The sequence below is a fragment of the Oryza brachyantha genome, chromosome 4 (assembly GCF_000231095.2).
Source record: "Oryza brachyantha chromosome 4, ObraRS2, whole genome shotgun sequence".
Lineage (NCBI taxonomy): Eukaryota > Viridiplantae > Streptophyta > Magnoliopsida > Poales > Poaceae > Oryza > Oryza brachyantha.
This window is the reverse complement of record NC_023166.2, coordinates 10,918,581-10,933,371: the sequence shown is the minus strand read 5'-3', so window position 1 is coordinate 10,933,371 and position 14,791 is coordinate 10,918,581. Positions and strand designations below refer to the sequence as shown.

The 14,791-nt window shown below is 41.2% G+C and overlaps 2 protein-coding genes across 2 annotated transcripts; one reads left to right on the top strand and one right to left on the bottom strand.

Annotated features, from left to right (window-relative positions):
- Positions 1–3,205: 3,205 nt before the first annotated feature.
- LOC102715008 (psbP domain-containing protein 2, chloroplastic) lies at positions 3,206–5,202 on the bottom strand. Its single transcript, XM_006652243.3, has 3 exons — positions 4,773–5,202; positions 4,437–4,592; positions 3,206–3,710 (listed from the first exon to the last, which is right to left on the bottom strand). The coding sequence occupies exons 1-3, from the start codon at positions 5,079–5,081 to the stop codon at positions 3,459–3,461; spliced, it is 717 nt and encodes a 238-aa protein (XP_006652306.1). The 5' UTR covers positions 5,082–5,202; the 3' UTR covers positions 3,206–3,458.
- A 1,764-nt stretch (positions 5,203–6,966) lies between these two features.
- On the top strand, positions 6,967–11,841 carry LOC102714726 (probable L-ascorbate peroxidase 7, chloroplastic). The gene is made up of 12 exons (XM_006652242.3): positions 6,967–7,431; positions 7,563–7,706; positions 8,874–8,994; positions 9,083–9,183; positions 9,298–9,385; positions 9,697–9,764; positions 9,859–9,945; positions 10,459–10,533; positions 10,615–10,692; positions 10,938–11,042; positions 11,415–11,488; positions 11,596–11,841. The coding sequence occupies exons 1-11, from the start codon at positions 7,270–7,272 to the stop codon at positions 11,433–11,435; spliced, it is 1,050 nt and encodes a 349-aa protein (XP_006652305.1). The 5' UTR covers positions 6,967–7,269; the 3' UTR covers positions 11,436–11,488; positions 11,596–11,841.
- Positions 11,842–14,791: the final 2,950 nt, after the last annotated feature.

The following is a 14,791-nucleotide window of genomic DNA, read 5'->3' as shown; positions in this document are numbered from 1 at the left end:
AATAGTACAGAATATTACCATTTCCCTTTTTTTCCCCTGTTTTAAACATTTTGCTTAGATATCAAATAGCGAATTTCAATGAACAAACTTGCCGAGGCTTCAGTCATGAGTTTTTTTTAGAGTTTTTAGACGCAACCTAATACCCCCCGTCATGCACAATAGATGAACAACCAATTTTTCTCCTTTTTTCATGCATGATTAGCATTGATAACTAACTCTATATAAGAGAAGAAAAAAAATAAAGAATACTAAGGTTGCATTCGGGTAGTGCATGTTATGATAAAATATTATCTTGTTTTCCATTGGTACATTTACAAAACTGTTAAACGATATATTTTTAAAATCATACTAATCTAGTTTTAAGTTCACAATAGGTACTAATCGATTGCTCATTCACTAATGACTATCGTGATTTTGTGCGATCATCTCGTTCTTCTGTCACCTTCAAACACATCCTAAGCTGTTTAATGTCAACACAAATTGAGCATGATCATTTACTAATTAATTGCATTGATAGTAGCACAGTACAGTACAGTATAGAAAATGGAAAATATGAGGCATGCCCTTTTGCTTCATATTCAAACGTGGTGGGCCAGCCGGGAAGCCACCTCCGTTGACTGGAGGAATAGAATATCCGCTTGTGCAAATATTTTTCCCTCGTATGGGATGCGGCTTATTATTATTATTGCAGCGTCCACACGAAGGCACGTAGCCCGTGCTTACAGAAACATCCAAAAGTAACCTTTGAAGTGTCAACTGCTACGTAAGCAAAGAAAATTAAGCACGTTTCTTTCAGCGGAAGAATTCTCCATTACGGCTTTACCATCTCCAGAACAATAATGACACAGTAACCTCTAAGATTAAGAAATCTATGTGCAGAATCTGCAACATATCGTTATTTTTTCCCCCAGACTTATGACGTATTTTTCTTACAAATGTCATACAAACAAAGCTCTCAGCAGTTTGGTATAACTAATACAGAAAATCTATATTTACTCACAGTATGACGTATTAGTGTTTGGAGTTTTCTGAAAAAAAAATTGTACCCATAGCCCTTTTCCTTATGGCTGAAAGAAAGTTTATTTACAATATGGATATACCAGTGCTCCGCTGGAAAATGACTTGTGCTATGCCCTTCAGTTCAGTAAATCAAGAAAAAGAAAATAGATACGGTAAAATATTCTCAACTTCATGCATGCGTGTTAGTGATATAGACAGTACGAACAACGTACCGTGCTAGTATAAAGCCAGTCGCTCCGGAAGGAAATGTGAGCGTCAGCAGCAGCTGCCAAAGGAGCACCAGAGTCATACGAATGGAAGAAGCAAATTCAATTAGCCACTGGTGGACGCCTTCCTTCCACATGATGCTGATTTGCCAGCATGATATGCTTCCGCGGTTTTGTTCTTTTATACTGAAGTGGCCTCCAATTTCACACCTAAGGGAGGAACCAGAATATTTGTTTTGCTTGGCTTTCTTCTGCGATCACGTTGAATAGAGAGAATAAAATTTGCAAATTCACCGCTGCCTTCTCATTATCGGACGTCATATCAGATTCATGATCCATTTCCAGCCTGGGCTTCAGCAATATGGGGAGTGGATGCCATATGCATGGTTGCTGTTTGCAACTTGCAACAACAAAACCACCCACAAAACCGGCCAGAATGTTGTGTACAGCCGGCAGCCCATCCTAAGTGTGTGAAGCATGTGAATCGGCTTTTGTTTTTCATGCCTAAATGGTCTCACAACAAGAAGAACCTATTTTTGCAATCCATTTTTGTTCCAAGGATGACTTTGGAGTTTGGATTAGGCAGCCACTGGTAGTGCTTTTTTTTTCTTTTTTTTGCCGAGCCTCCCCAAGATAGGGAAGCTAAATTTTCCACTGGCAGTGTTTCCCCAAGTGAAAATGAAGGTAAAAGTTCTTTTAAGGAAAGTACGTAGATAAGTCTTACTCTTTTGAATTTTTCCCTGCCTTTTTATGGAAAAGGAGTACTCCTGGATGACTATCTCATGTAACCGTGGAAGTCCCAGGGCGTACCTGATCTGCCCACCAAGACCTGGCAATCCTGAAAGGTTGAAAGCGTGTAACAATTCAATGAAGTTATTTCAGCAACGCACAAAGCACTGTGTTTAGCATGCCTTCCAAGTGATAATGAAAGTAAACATTCTTTAAGGAGGGAAGAAGATAAGTCTTACTCTTTTGAACTTCTCCCTACTTTTTGTGGAAAACGAATACTCCTGAATGGCTTTGCATACACAGTGCACCCGGCTCATGAAGACCTGGTAGTTCTGGTGCGCTGTATTTAAGATGCTAACAACGGAATTGTGCACCTTCAATTCTTCAAACACAATAACTTCCTTATACGTGCATTGTGCAACATACTCTTAGTCTTGAATCTTGAAAGCAGCATATCTTGCTTAATACAACAGCTGTATTTGGAAAACATGCTTAATACAATGTTTGCAGGAGAACATAAATATGGGTATGATCTACATACGAGGAAACATGTGGCTGAGAACAATGGATTAGACATACCTCTGCAGTTTGAAGAGATCAGGATATTTTGTAAAGATCAAAGTAACTCTGCTGAGGACAAGTTCCATTCTAGTTCGGATGTCCAGTGGCCTCTCCTGTGTATCTGGGTAGGCTACGCTGTATTCAGTATATACAGAAACAAATGCAACCAGAAGAATCACTTCATTCAAATTTCAAGCAGTTTACAGGTTACAGCAGTCTTCATTGCTCCTTGACTTGTTTTAATCAAAAGTTTAGTTACAGTGCTTGTTTTATATGGATCGGCAGAATTACAGTTAGGGTGGTAATGGGCCCAACTTTTTTATCTATAAAATTGAAGGTTAGGTTCAAAATGGGCCGGAGCTAAAATTTTATAGATTTTTGAGCTAAAAATTTTTAACGATTGAATAGGGTTGTGAAAGAACCCAGGGTCTTGGCCCATTAACACTCCTAATTACAGTGCTCCAAATAAAGATAAACATGGTTTTCTGATCAACTTTCAGGAGCTTAATATTGATGAGTATTATCGTTTTCTCCAGTTGTTATTTATGTTATGCCACTGGATGTTATGTTGGTTATAGCATTTTATAATATAAGGAAGGACTCTGGCAACAATGTGACCCCAAAAATTCAAAATTAAGAACTGGCATAGAAGCATCTGAGAGTTCACCATTTGAGTTATATTGGCCGTAATGCAAGCATGATTAAGCAATGGAAGATTCCCCGGAATGTAGTATAAAACATGCTTCTGTTTCCTAAACAAAGGTTCCAAAGATGCTGAAAGAATCAAAGAACTGATACATATTTGGGAAACATATTATAATTATGTTGCCAAAAATAGCATATTAACACAAAAATACATACATTTGGAATACGATCGCACAAAGACACATGTTATGGGAACAGATAAGAGATAGGCATGCCTCTCCTCTTAAAAGAAACAAACTATACAGAATCAAAAGAATGGAGGACTTGTTCCAGAACATTTCTAGTCTGGCTATCCAGGGGCTTCTGCTGGCTATCTGAGTGGGTTATATTTAGCAGGTAGAGCTTCCTAGAAGCAACAAATGCAGCCGAAAATATCCTCTTCATCCCTCCCCTTGTACTATCCAGTAGGTACTCGATTTCATACACTGTCAGTCCATCATGGCCTGATCTCTCCCCAACAGAAATAACCTCTGCAGATTTGGTGCTTTCCTGTATTAAGGGAAAGGTTTCAAACCAACTGCCAATACTAGCACTGAACTACTCAACCACAACTGATCCTTTAGGGGCAGTCATCAGCAATAATGTATAAATGATTATAGGGTGAATCTATATAAAACTAAGTTTTGAGTTTTCACCCAATTGTTTGTTTATATATATGTGCTACAGTAAATTTAACATACAAGCACCAAAACAAGATGTATCACAGACTCATATCTTATCAACAAGCAGTGTCCATCTAAGGCCAGTCTCAATGCCTAATTTTACTACACAGTTTTCAAAATAGTTAACTCGATGAAACGATGCATGAAATAACTACTCACAATGCAATATTTCATTGTACCATTTCTAAAGCTAAATAAAGCATTTAATTACTGCTGAAAGTTTAATTGCATGTAGACAATGTTTGATTGCATAAAATGTCTCAAGCCTCTCAATGTCAGTTTCCCTGTGTTACCCAGAACTTAGTAACAGTGCCTAAACGTTTCATTACCATGAAACTAATTTCTTCTCTCTCCTCGTAGTTTTATACAAATATTTCCTTTTATGCTGATGTGTCACAAAATTAATGTGCATGACACTTTTATGAAACCCCGTTAAGACTGACCTAAGTGGAGCACTTCAAATGTGACATCATGAAAATCATTATCAAATACGGAGTAGCATGGAGCTGACAAATTGGAATGCCCAAAAGGATTGTTTCATTCATTCGTTTACCTTTTTCTTCTCAGCCTGAATCAGCCTCTCGGCGACAAACTGTGGCGTGCCGAACTCTGTCAGCGTCGATAGCCGGACGGGATTAACAACAACCCCAATATTGTTGCTCCCTTGCCCCTCCTGCTGAAAGAGCGCCGTCGCCCCTGCCTTCTCCACCTTCACCAAATACACACCACAGAAATTCTGAAACGGTTCACACCTCCAGTCCGCTACCCCCAGTGCATCGAAATCAACAAAGCATCAATCTCTACTACATTGCACCAAATCCAATGCGTGTTTATGCAGCTAGCCTACGTTGTGTACTTGCGTCACTACGGAGTTCAGAGCGATCCGTACCTTGGGCCAGGAGGCGGGCTTGAGGAGGGTGAAGCCCTCGTCTCGGTCAGCGTACCGCTCCAGCTCCAGCTCCCCCGCACCCCCTCTTCTAGCCTCTGACGCCTCCTCTTCCTTCGCGGATGCCGCGGGGAGTCGCAGCGACGAGGCGGGGAAGGGGAGGGCGGCGAGGAGCAGCGAAACGGCGGACGCCGCCCTCCTTGAAAGCAGCGGAGGAGGGGAGGAGGCGCGCCTAGGCGCGGAGGAGCGCGGCGGAGGAGGGCGCTGGGCCCGGCCGGTGAGCCTCGGCGCCGGACAACCGACGAGTGGCATGGCGCTTGGCGGTGGCGGTGGCAGTGGCCTGCTCGTCGCTCCGCCGGCGGCTAGCGCGGCGCCTGCTCGTTATCACCGTATATGACACGTCGACAGGCCAACAGCCGTTTGCCAGTGGACTGCTCCGGTGGGCCTGGCTCGAAATTAGGGCCATGGAATGCAGACGGGCCGGAATCCATGACAGTTTCTTTTTCTCTTTAATACTCAGATCGGTAAACATGAACTTTTTAATTCTGAGACCATTGTAAATTTGACACTCGTTTGAATCATTACTGTATTTCACTAAAAGTTAAAAAAATATAAGGTTTTCACCCAAATTTGTCCCTTAAGGTGGTGAATGACCTAGCTACGTAACAACACTTTCAAAAAAAAAAATCGTGTTCAATGGATCAGCCGTCACCACTACTAATGTTATCAGACCAAGCGAGCTTTTGCCCTACAGGTCATATCCAACCACCAATTCCATTAGGTGAACCATCCAATGTCACCTACACATGCATCTCTATACCTACACCATTCATCCATGTACCTACATAGCGATTGACATCATACTTTATCCGTTGGAATATCCGTTGTGTCTAAAACAGGGGAGGGAGAAGTGGGAGAAGGCAGGGGTGTGGTTGGTGGCGCCGTCCACACTACCAAGCATCACCGACGGGCACAAGTAGAGATACGAAGCGCTTGAGACATCTCTACGAGGCAGGCGTGCCTTCAAACCACCATATCGTCGCATCGTTCGGTCAGTCACCACGGATCTATATTGCCATCTCTAGATTGGATTGGGGACCTGGATTTCCCACAAACTCCTCTAGGTCATAGCCATGCTTAGCTTTCTTGACAGCGACCTTCGCGGTGTCGGCCTTTCGTGGAGCTCACTCACGTCGCCATACCAACAAAGTGAAGGACAAGAGGAGCACCCTATCACCATCATTCTTGCTCTGTACAAATAATGTATTTTTAATATCTAGTTATATTTAGAGTTGTACTAGCAGATTGTATGGTAAAGTTATATAGAAAAGATTTAAAAATCATATCAGTAAAAATTTTAAGACTCCATAGTTAATAATTAATTAAACATATTGATACATTTTCCAACCGTTACTTAACCCATGAAAGAACATGCCCCTAGTCAGCCACGTGCTAAGACTCAGTGACACTGATAAGTATATAAAATATTATTTTTGTTAACCACGTCTCTAAGACCAAAAATAGCACCGATATTCAACATGATAATTGAATCTTTCATAGAAAAAAGATGCAAACTTATATAGTTATGTTATTAATCGACGAACATGGAAAAACATGTATCAGACCATTCTTTGGCTTTGAGAGGAAAAATCAAATCACATATTTACAAAGAAAAATATTTTTTACTTAAAACTTATATATGTTCTTGGGATCTAAGGTAAACATTGAAAATAAACTAAAAAACTAAAATATATTTTAAATTTAAGAGTAAAAATTTAAATTTTAACTTAAAAAACGAAAACGCTAGGTCGTGAACTTCTCTCCGACCACGAGGAATTCACCATCCAACACGAGCGCGCGCATGGCAGTACGGCACCAGCCACCACTCACCGGTCACCACGTCGTACCAGCTGAGAGCAGGCTACAATAGCAGGGCTATAAGCCAGCTGTAAGAATATTTTAAAGAGATAAGAGAGAAAGAGATGTGAGCTAAGCCAGCTGCACGCGGATTCCAAGACAAATTATGTGTATAACATGTAAGATCATGTATTGATACTTTGTAGTTATCTATTATATGAATTGACTATTATATTAACTATAGATGAATTAAAGTTAGTAGTTGGCTACGCATTGAACTTGGTCTGAGCCGCCACCTGCCCTCCCAGAAGTCGAGAACACATGGTCGCACCAGTCACGCGGGAGAACACACCGCGCCGCCGCCGGCCACAGCCGGCTGCCCTCCCAGAAGAGCGAAGCCCGCCGAGAACCGCGCGGTCCACCACCACCCTCGCCGCGTCCGGCGCGGACTAAACTAAACTAAACCCCACGACTCCCAGCGCACCACCAGCACCAAGCCACCAACCACCACTCCCAGCCAGCGAGAACCCCCTCGAAACCCAAGGCGGCGGGCGTGGCGGACTGACCTCTCTCCCTTCCCCAAAGAAGTCACACCTCGTGCCCAGAGGCCTGAGGCCACCGGCTCCCTCCCACCAACCCCACCATGGCGGCCGCGCGACTCGCCGCCTTCCACGCCGCCGCGCCGGCGTATTCCTCCTCCTCCGCCTCCCCGAACGGCCGCCGCGCGGCGCGATCCAGCGCCGCCTTCCCCCCGGTGGCCCTCCCGCGCGCCACCCTCCGCGCCGCGGCCTCTCGGCTCCCCCAGGTACGTACCGGTTTCGGTCTGTCCGGGGGTGGTGGTGGTTGGGTACCGCACCTTTGGGGTTTAGGTTCGAGTTGGGAATGGGGTGACCTGGTTGTTTGACTCGCGTCTCTGGCTGTGCTGTGTGATCGCAGAAGGCGAAGGCGGCGGGGAGCGGCCGGTCGGTGACGGTGAGGTGCATGGCGGCGGCGGGGGTGGCGTCGGGCGCGGCGGAGCTGAGGGCCGCTCGCGAGGACATCAGGGAGCTCCTCAGGACAACCCACTGCCACCCCATCCTGGTATGATCTCGTCTACACCACGCGTTGCGGTTTGGCTGCTCTGAAACTTCTCATATCATCATCACCACGTGGATGGTTTGATACGGCAGAGAACCATCAGCTCGCTTTTGTGTCTGAGAGTTACACATGGGAACAAACTCACGCGTAGACAAAGAAACTATGACCACAACGAATTTGCTCTCTGGAGCAATGCTGGAACTTAGCACTGTGAAGAAGTAAATCTTAGCGAGCTTGGCTCTCAAATAGGACTGTGACATCTAGAAACGACAGATCATCGTCTCTAGGAGAACAGTAACACCAATACAGGCTTGTGAGTCTGATCTCATCTGTTCTGATGAGCAGGTCGCACATGCCACAAATGGCTTGTGAGAGTTTCAGAGTTGCATTAAAACTGTCAATTTATTTATCAGATATCCTATCGTCATTTAATGTTTATGATGATAACTGCCAACGCTTGCAGCAGCTTTTCCCAGTGAGACTATCAAGGGTCATGTGAATTACTACCTGTGTAAATAGTTAGGCCGTGGTGCCCTCTACTGCATTTAGTGCCTTTTATCCACTACTCCTATATAGACCTGACCAGTCCGATGTGGCTCATAGTAATGCATGGTGCTCGGTCCTGTATACAGACAAGTATGACTAATTGATTAATTTTTTTCATGAAATAGCATGAAATGCTCAAGAAATTTGTCACAATGAAGTGTCAGGAAAATAAAATTAGTTATCAGATGGTATGAATAAATTCAAACAGAATTGTGCAATATGAATGGAATATTGAATTGACTAACTAATGATACCAGAACAAAATTATCAAATGTATGCTTTATTTGAAAGCACAAAGGTTGAAGTCTATTTCTTTGGTAATTTGGTTATTTTCATGTTTTTAACCTCTATGTGGTCATGGTAGGTGTTATCCTTCTCGTTAGTTATCTTCTGTCAACTTTCAGAAGTTAAAGGCGTTGATAGGGCTGCCATTTATCAAATAATCACCATTTACTGAAATCGTACATTTTGAATTTGCAAATACTGAATGCAATGCAACGGGGGTAGACCATGGCACCATCTGTTATTTTTTAGTTTCATTATAACCCTTCCATCTGTATAGTCTAATTGGCTTTCTACTCTATATCCAAATGGTTAATTTGCTATTTCTTTGGCTGCATGAAGGTTCGTCTTGGATGGCATGATGCTGGTACGTATGACAAGAATATTAAAGAGTGGCCACAACGAGGTGGAGCAAATGGAAGCTTAAGATTCGATGTTGAGTTAAAACATGGAGCCAATGCTGGTACAGTTACCTGGATTTTCATGATTTTATTTCCTTGTTGATTTTTAGTGTACTTTCATCAACTAAAAGTCCTGGTTGAATTTTGAAGGTCTGGTAAATGCTCTAAAGCTTGTCCAACCTATCAAGGATAAATACCCTAATATCTCCTATGCCGATTTATTCCAGTTGGCAAGTGCTACAGCAATTGAGGTTTGATCCATGACCCCCAAGTATAATAAAATTTGGAAGTATCTAACTAGTTTGTTTTCAATGTATGAACACTATATTCTAGCTTAATGGTTTATTTTGTCAATCTTGTACTAGGAAGCTGGTGGTCCAAAGATTCCAATGACATATGGACGTGTTGATGTCACAGGTCCTGAGCAGTGTCCACCTGAGGGGAAGCTTCCTGGTTAGCAATTTCTGTTCACTGGACTTCCCGAAACACCAATATCTGTAGTGATATCCTGTCTTTCTTAATTCATAATTGTTTTTTAATTTTTAGATGTGAAGGTTCTTATCTATGATGTCTCTCATCAGCTTGAAATATCAACTAAGCTTATTTTTTCTGAAAAAGATTATGGAATACTATTATTATTGCCACATTGAAAGGCATAAAACTCTTCTTGCATATATTTAGGACATATTGCACGAGCATCTCACCCAATCCCTTAAAACCGATGCTTGCTAACCTTTAGTTATTCTTCCCTTTTGGTTGCTCAGATGCTGGCCCAAGTGCACCTGCGGACCACTTGAGGGGAGTATTTTACAGGATGGGTCTTGATGATAAGGTGTGCAAATGAGATTCTAGTTAACTGGAGCTTTCTCATTTACCTTTCATATGTGATGTTGAGTTGTGGCTGCCCTGTGTGGCTGTGCCTGCAGGAAATTGTGGTCCTGTCAGGGGCACATACACTTGGAAGGTCCAGACCTGAACGGAGTGGTTGGGGGAAACCAGAAACAAAATATACAGTATGTTTTTCTTATCTGTGTCCGTGGCTCAAAGAAGGAATGGGTTGTGTGTTGTTTTATTCTGCAAGGCCTGTGTTTTGAGCATGATCAGTTCAACCTACTGTTTCAATGTATTCCCATGTTTCCCGTGCATCATTGCATACCTCATCATCATTTTTTGCAACAAGGACCACTTAGTACTTAATGATGTTCTATGCTTTCAGTACTTTGTGTCTCTGCTTAAAATTACCATTATTTCTCAGGAAAGGAACTAGCTGTGTAAATTTCAAAATGTGTACATAGCTAGAGTAAATAAGATCTCCATGTGCTTTATATGTTTGTCCTTGGCCTCTGCTCCGATGTTTAAGGATGCCTTTTTTGCCCACATAATCTCCTATAATATTCCCTGCAAAATATTATACCACCTCCAGAACTCCATTAAGCAACATCTGCTGCAAGTGCATTAGTCTTTGTGGTTAGACTGAGTTGGACAAATCTTGAGCATTTTCCACCATTTTTTTATTACTTTGGCAGAAGAATGGCCCTGGTGCTCCTGGTGGGCAATCATGGACAGCTGAATGGCTGAAGTTTGATAACAGTTATTTCAAGGTACGTGCCACGTTTCCCTTATTCTTCATGTCGGATAATTCATATGATTTTGCATGATCTGAGCTGGTAGCGATACTGTAGGAGATAAAAGAGAAAAGAGATCAGGATCTCCTGGTCTTGCCTACGGATGCTGCATTATTTGAGGACCCAACATTCAAGGTGAATGGTGCTTAAACTGTACTACCTCCGTTTCATAATGTAAGATTTTCTAGCGTATCCTAAATTCATATAGATATCAATAAATCTAGACATATATATAAACAATATATATTGATTAATAGATGAATCTAAGTATAACTAAAACGTCTTACATTATGAAATGGAGGGAGTATATGTTATCAGGATAGTACGAAATTGAAATGATTATTAAACTTACCGTCTTGTTTTATCCACGGTACATTCAGGTCTACGCAGAAAAATACGCAGAGGACCAAGAAGTATTCTTTAAAGACTACGCCGGAGCTCATGCTAAACTCAGCAATCTGGGTGCAAAATTCAATCCTCCTGAGGTGAGTATCTGTGTTTCATCTTTACTTTTCCACAAAATGCTACTCCTGGTCGACTTACTTGTGCCTCATCTTTTCGCTTATGCTTATGCTTATAAGTTAAATTTTGAATTTTAAAACTTAAATTTAGAGTTGATTTTGGTTTTCATCGTAGTTTATTTTGCAGCATTTGTTTGGAGATCGTTAAGAAATCACACATAAAAATTTGATTCACAAATTATTTTCGTTTGCAAATAAGCCGTTTAAATGCGAAACGGTGAAGCTTAAGTTTGTCCGACAAACCATTGCCAAGTTGTTTTTACCAGTGTCCGACAATCCTATGGTCCTGTTGCAAACTGATACTACCATATGTGACTCTGTGTGGTTGTCATGTAGGGATTCACGTTGGACGGTTAATGCGATCCGCATGAACCAGATCGCTGTAGTGTCCAACCACTCGTAAGGAAAAGGTATATGCTCTGTACACCCTTCCACCTCCCACCCGCCTGACACTGTGAGAAAACAGAAGGCTCGCTCGGTCCTCGCCTAAAATTATTCCAATCTGCTATACTTGCAGGATCAAGAGAAAACATCACACAACCCAATTCCCTGCTCCAACTGTTGGGTCTGGAAAGTGAGTTTGTGAATAAAAGAAATAAACAATACAGGCATTGAGCGAGCCGGCAGACAGACTCGACGAGAAAATTTTACTCCATTGTTTGCACTAAAGTGACTATTCGGTTTGAAAGAATTTTACAGAAACTTCAGAGAAATTGAACTGTTTCCGTGAAAATCTTATAAACTTAAGAGCCCTAAAACAACATCTGCTCTTTCCGTTACGCTTTTACCCGTGCTTTCAATTTTTTTCTTCAGCCGTACGAGTACGAGCCCCGCCACCACGGGGACTGCCGCTGCGAGCACAGGCACAGCAGCAGATCTGCAGCACATAAACTTCTGGGGCCTACATGCCCAGTCACCACAGACCACACAGACCACGAGTAAATTCCCGTTTGGCGAGTGCTGTTGGATTTTGTCCGCACGGGCACGACGAATCTTTTGAACCAGGGAGAGAGTGATGGGTAGTGCTGTTGCCTGTGACGGGACCCATGGATTTCCGGTCCACAGTCCACCCAGCGGTACGGCCCACCGGGATCGCGCTGAGTGGCTGGCTGGTGGGAGCCCCCACCAGGCAGGAGTACCTATTATCTACAGGAGTAACAGGACTGTGCTGATGGGATAACTAGAGCCAGGCTAATAATATACTACCTTCGTTTAATAATGTATATAGATATCGATAAATCTTTATATATATATATATATAAATAATATATATTGATTAATAGATAAATCTAAACATAACTAAAACATCTTACATTATAAAACGGAGGGAGTAGCTAGCAAGCCAGTTATATGATTTTGTTAGCCTTCTTTTAGTCTCCTATGATAATTAGTTCTTTATATTAATATATAGTGGTGAAGCTGCTTGAAGGAAAGGGTTCCCAGAAACCCATTCGGAAAAATTTTTAACTAAAATTTATGAATTTTCACCATATATTCATAACTCCGATCCAAATTCGGATATCCGTGGCACTCCCTCTATTTCGCTCTAGCTTCGTCCCTGTTAATGTATAATCATTGTCTTACGCATCGAGTTTTTTTTGCGTCTAAGCTGGATGTAGACTTATAACCTGTTTATTCTCTCTTCTCTGTCTTAGTATTTAACCAGCTTATAATCCACGGTTATACATGCTCTGTCCATTAAGGGAGCAGTGGATTGGGATTAATAAATAGGCGCGCGCCGGTGGGGCATGGGCCTCTGCTGCTAGTGCTACGAGGAGGGCCCGAGAGCAAGTGGTGTGGTGAGGCATTTGTTGGAGATGGTGGATCAGGGTCACGTGGTGGCCACGTGCCGGGGATCGAGAGAGAGCCCCGCTTCCGCTTTGCTTTTGTGGCGCAACGAGCCAATGTCCAAATTTACGAACTTCAAAGAGCCGAAGCACCCCCCGCGCTAGGCGCAGGTTCTCACGTGCTGTCACTGTCCCGGTGATGGTAAAGTACGCTTACCGCTTCCCCTCCCGCCCAAATGGCACAACCCCTTTTGACTTGTTTTCCTATACCTACCAACGAAATAATGATAATGTTACTGTTGTATACTACCTCAATTCCTAGAAGCAATATATTGGTGTATTTTTGAAATATTCTGTATATAAAAAATACTCCCTACGTTTCATCATCATATAAGATATTTGACTTTTTTCATGCAACGTTTGACTATTCGTCTTATTCAAAAATTATAAAGATATCATTTATTTTGCTTGTGACTTACTTTAGCATGACTTGTTATTTTTTATATTTGTACTAAATTTTTAAATAAGATAAATGGTCAAACGTTGCAACCAAAAAAGTCAAACATTTTACATTAGGACGTACTAGTTGGTAAGACATATAATATGGTTGGTGGATAGTGATCGAGTGTTGCCACCATTAATTTATTTTAGATTAATATAGAATATAAACAAGGGATTTTAGAAAATGAATATGGATAAATCCTCGTGATTTCTTACATATAGGAACGGAAACAGTAATGCCGTAGGATTACCGTTATATGAAACATTATGCTGGCATGTTGGCTTAATTCAAACAACCATAACATTGTATTTTTTGTTTAACCAGGACAAAGCATACACCATCATTTTTTTCGCATTTGCTTATGCTTATAAACAAAAAAAATATTTTTTTCATAAATTTAGAGTTAATTTTTGGGTTTTTATCATATTTTATTTTTCAACATTTACTTTTATATTACTAAGAATACATATATAATTTATTTATATATTATTTTTCATTTATAAATATATCATTTCGTTTTTTCTCTTAAAAAGTCAAGCGATATCCACCCTAGTACTGAACTGAACCGGCATAGATTGAGAATCCTGACAAAATGGAAACTAGTGCGAAGCTAGATTAGGCATAATAATAACATAGGGAAGAAGAGATGGGGAGATGGTTTGTTATCGTGAGGCTGTTGTAGGGTGCTTTATAAGTATAATACATTTGCTGTCTTTAAACTATTGTAGATAAATAGTTTAACTGGTTAGGTCAATTAAATCATTAATCGAGGGCTTCGTCAATTAAATATCTGGTTTGGACCATTTTGGTCCTAATATCTAATATGCGACAAAGTAGAGGTCATAAGTAGGAAGAAAAAAAAACTAAATTACATGCTGGTTATTTGGTTCTCGGAACCACACTATCTCCAAAATGGGTGATACATTATAGGATCATTCAACAGAACCTTTAAAAATAACTAGCTATGTTCTTCGTCCAATATCGCATCTGGCGGTTTGCAAGAGTAGGATGACAATCGCCAAACATATTCCGTTCTCTCAATCAAAATGACTCGTTAAGAATTAGACTACGAGCACTCCTCAAACCAAATATGCCAAGAAATTAAAAAAAAAAACCTATCCATTCATTGTGCCATGTCCATTCGGTTAGAAGTATACTAGGACCGTGTTCGCAAAGGCCTCAAGCAACTAATGCTCGCTTTAATTTTCGTGTGCATGTTTTTTAAATTGTTATGATGCATATTTTGTTATAAAACTTTATATGAAAGTTGTTTAAAAAAATCAGATTAATCTATTTTTAAATTTATAATAGTTAATACTTAATTAAGTGCACTGTTTAGCATGGCTCCTGCCTCACTCTAGAACACGCCCTAGGAGTGTAGGACTGAAAATAAAGTTTTTCATCCGGTTAGTGTTTCGATAGCT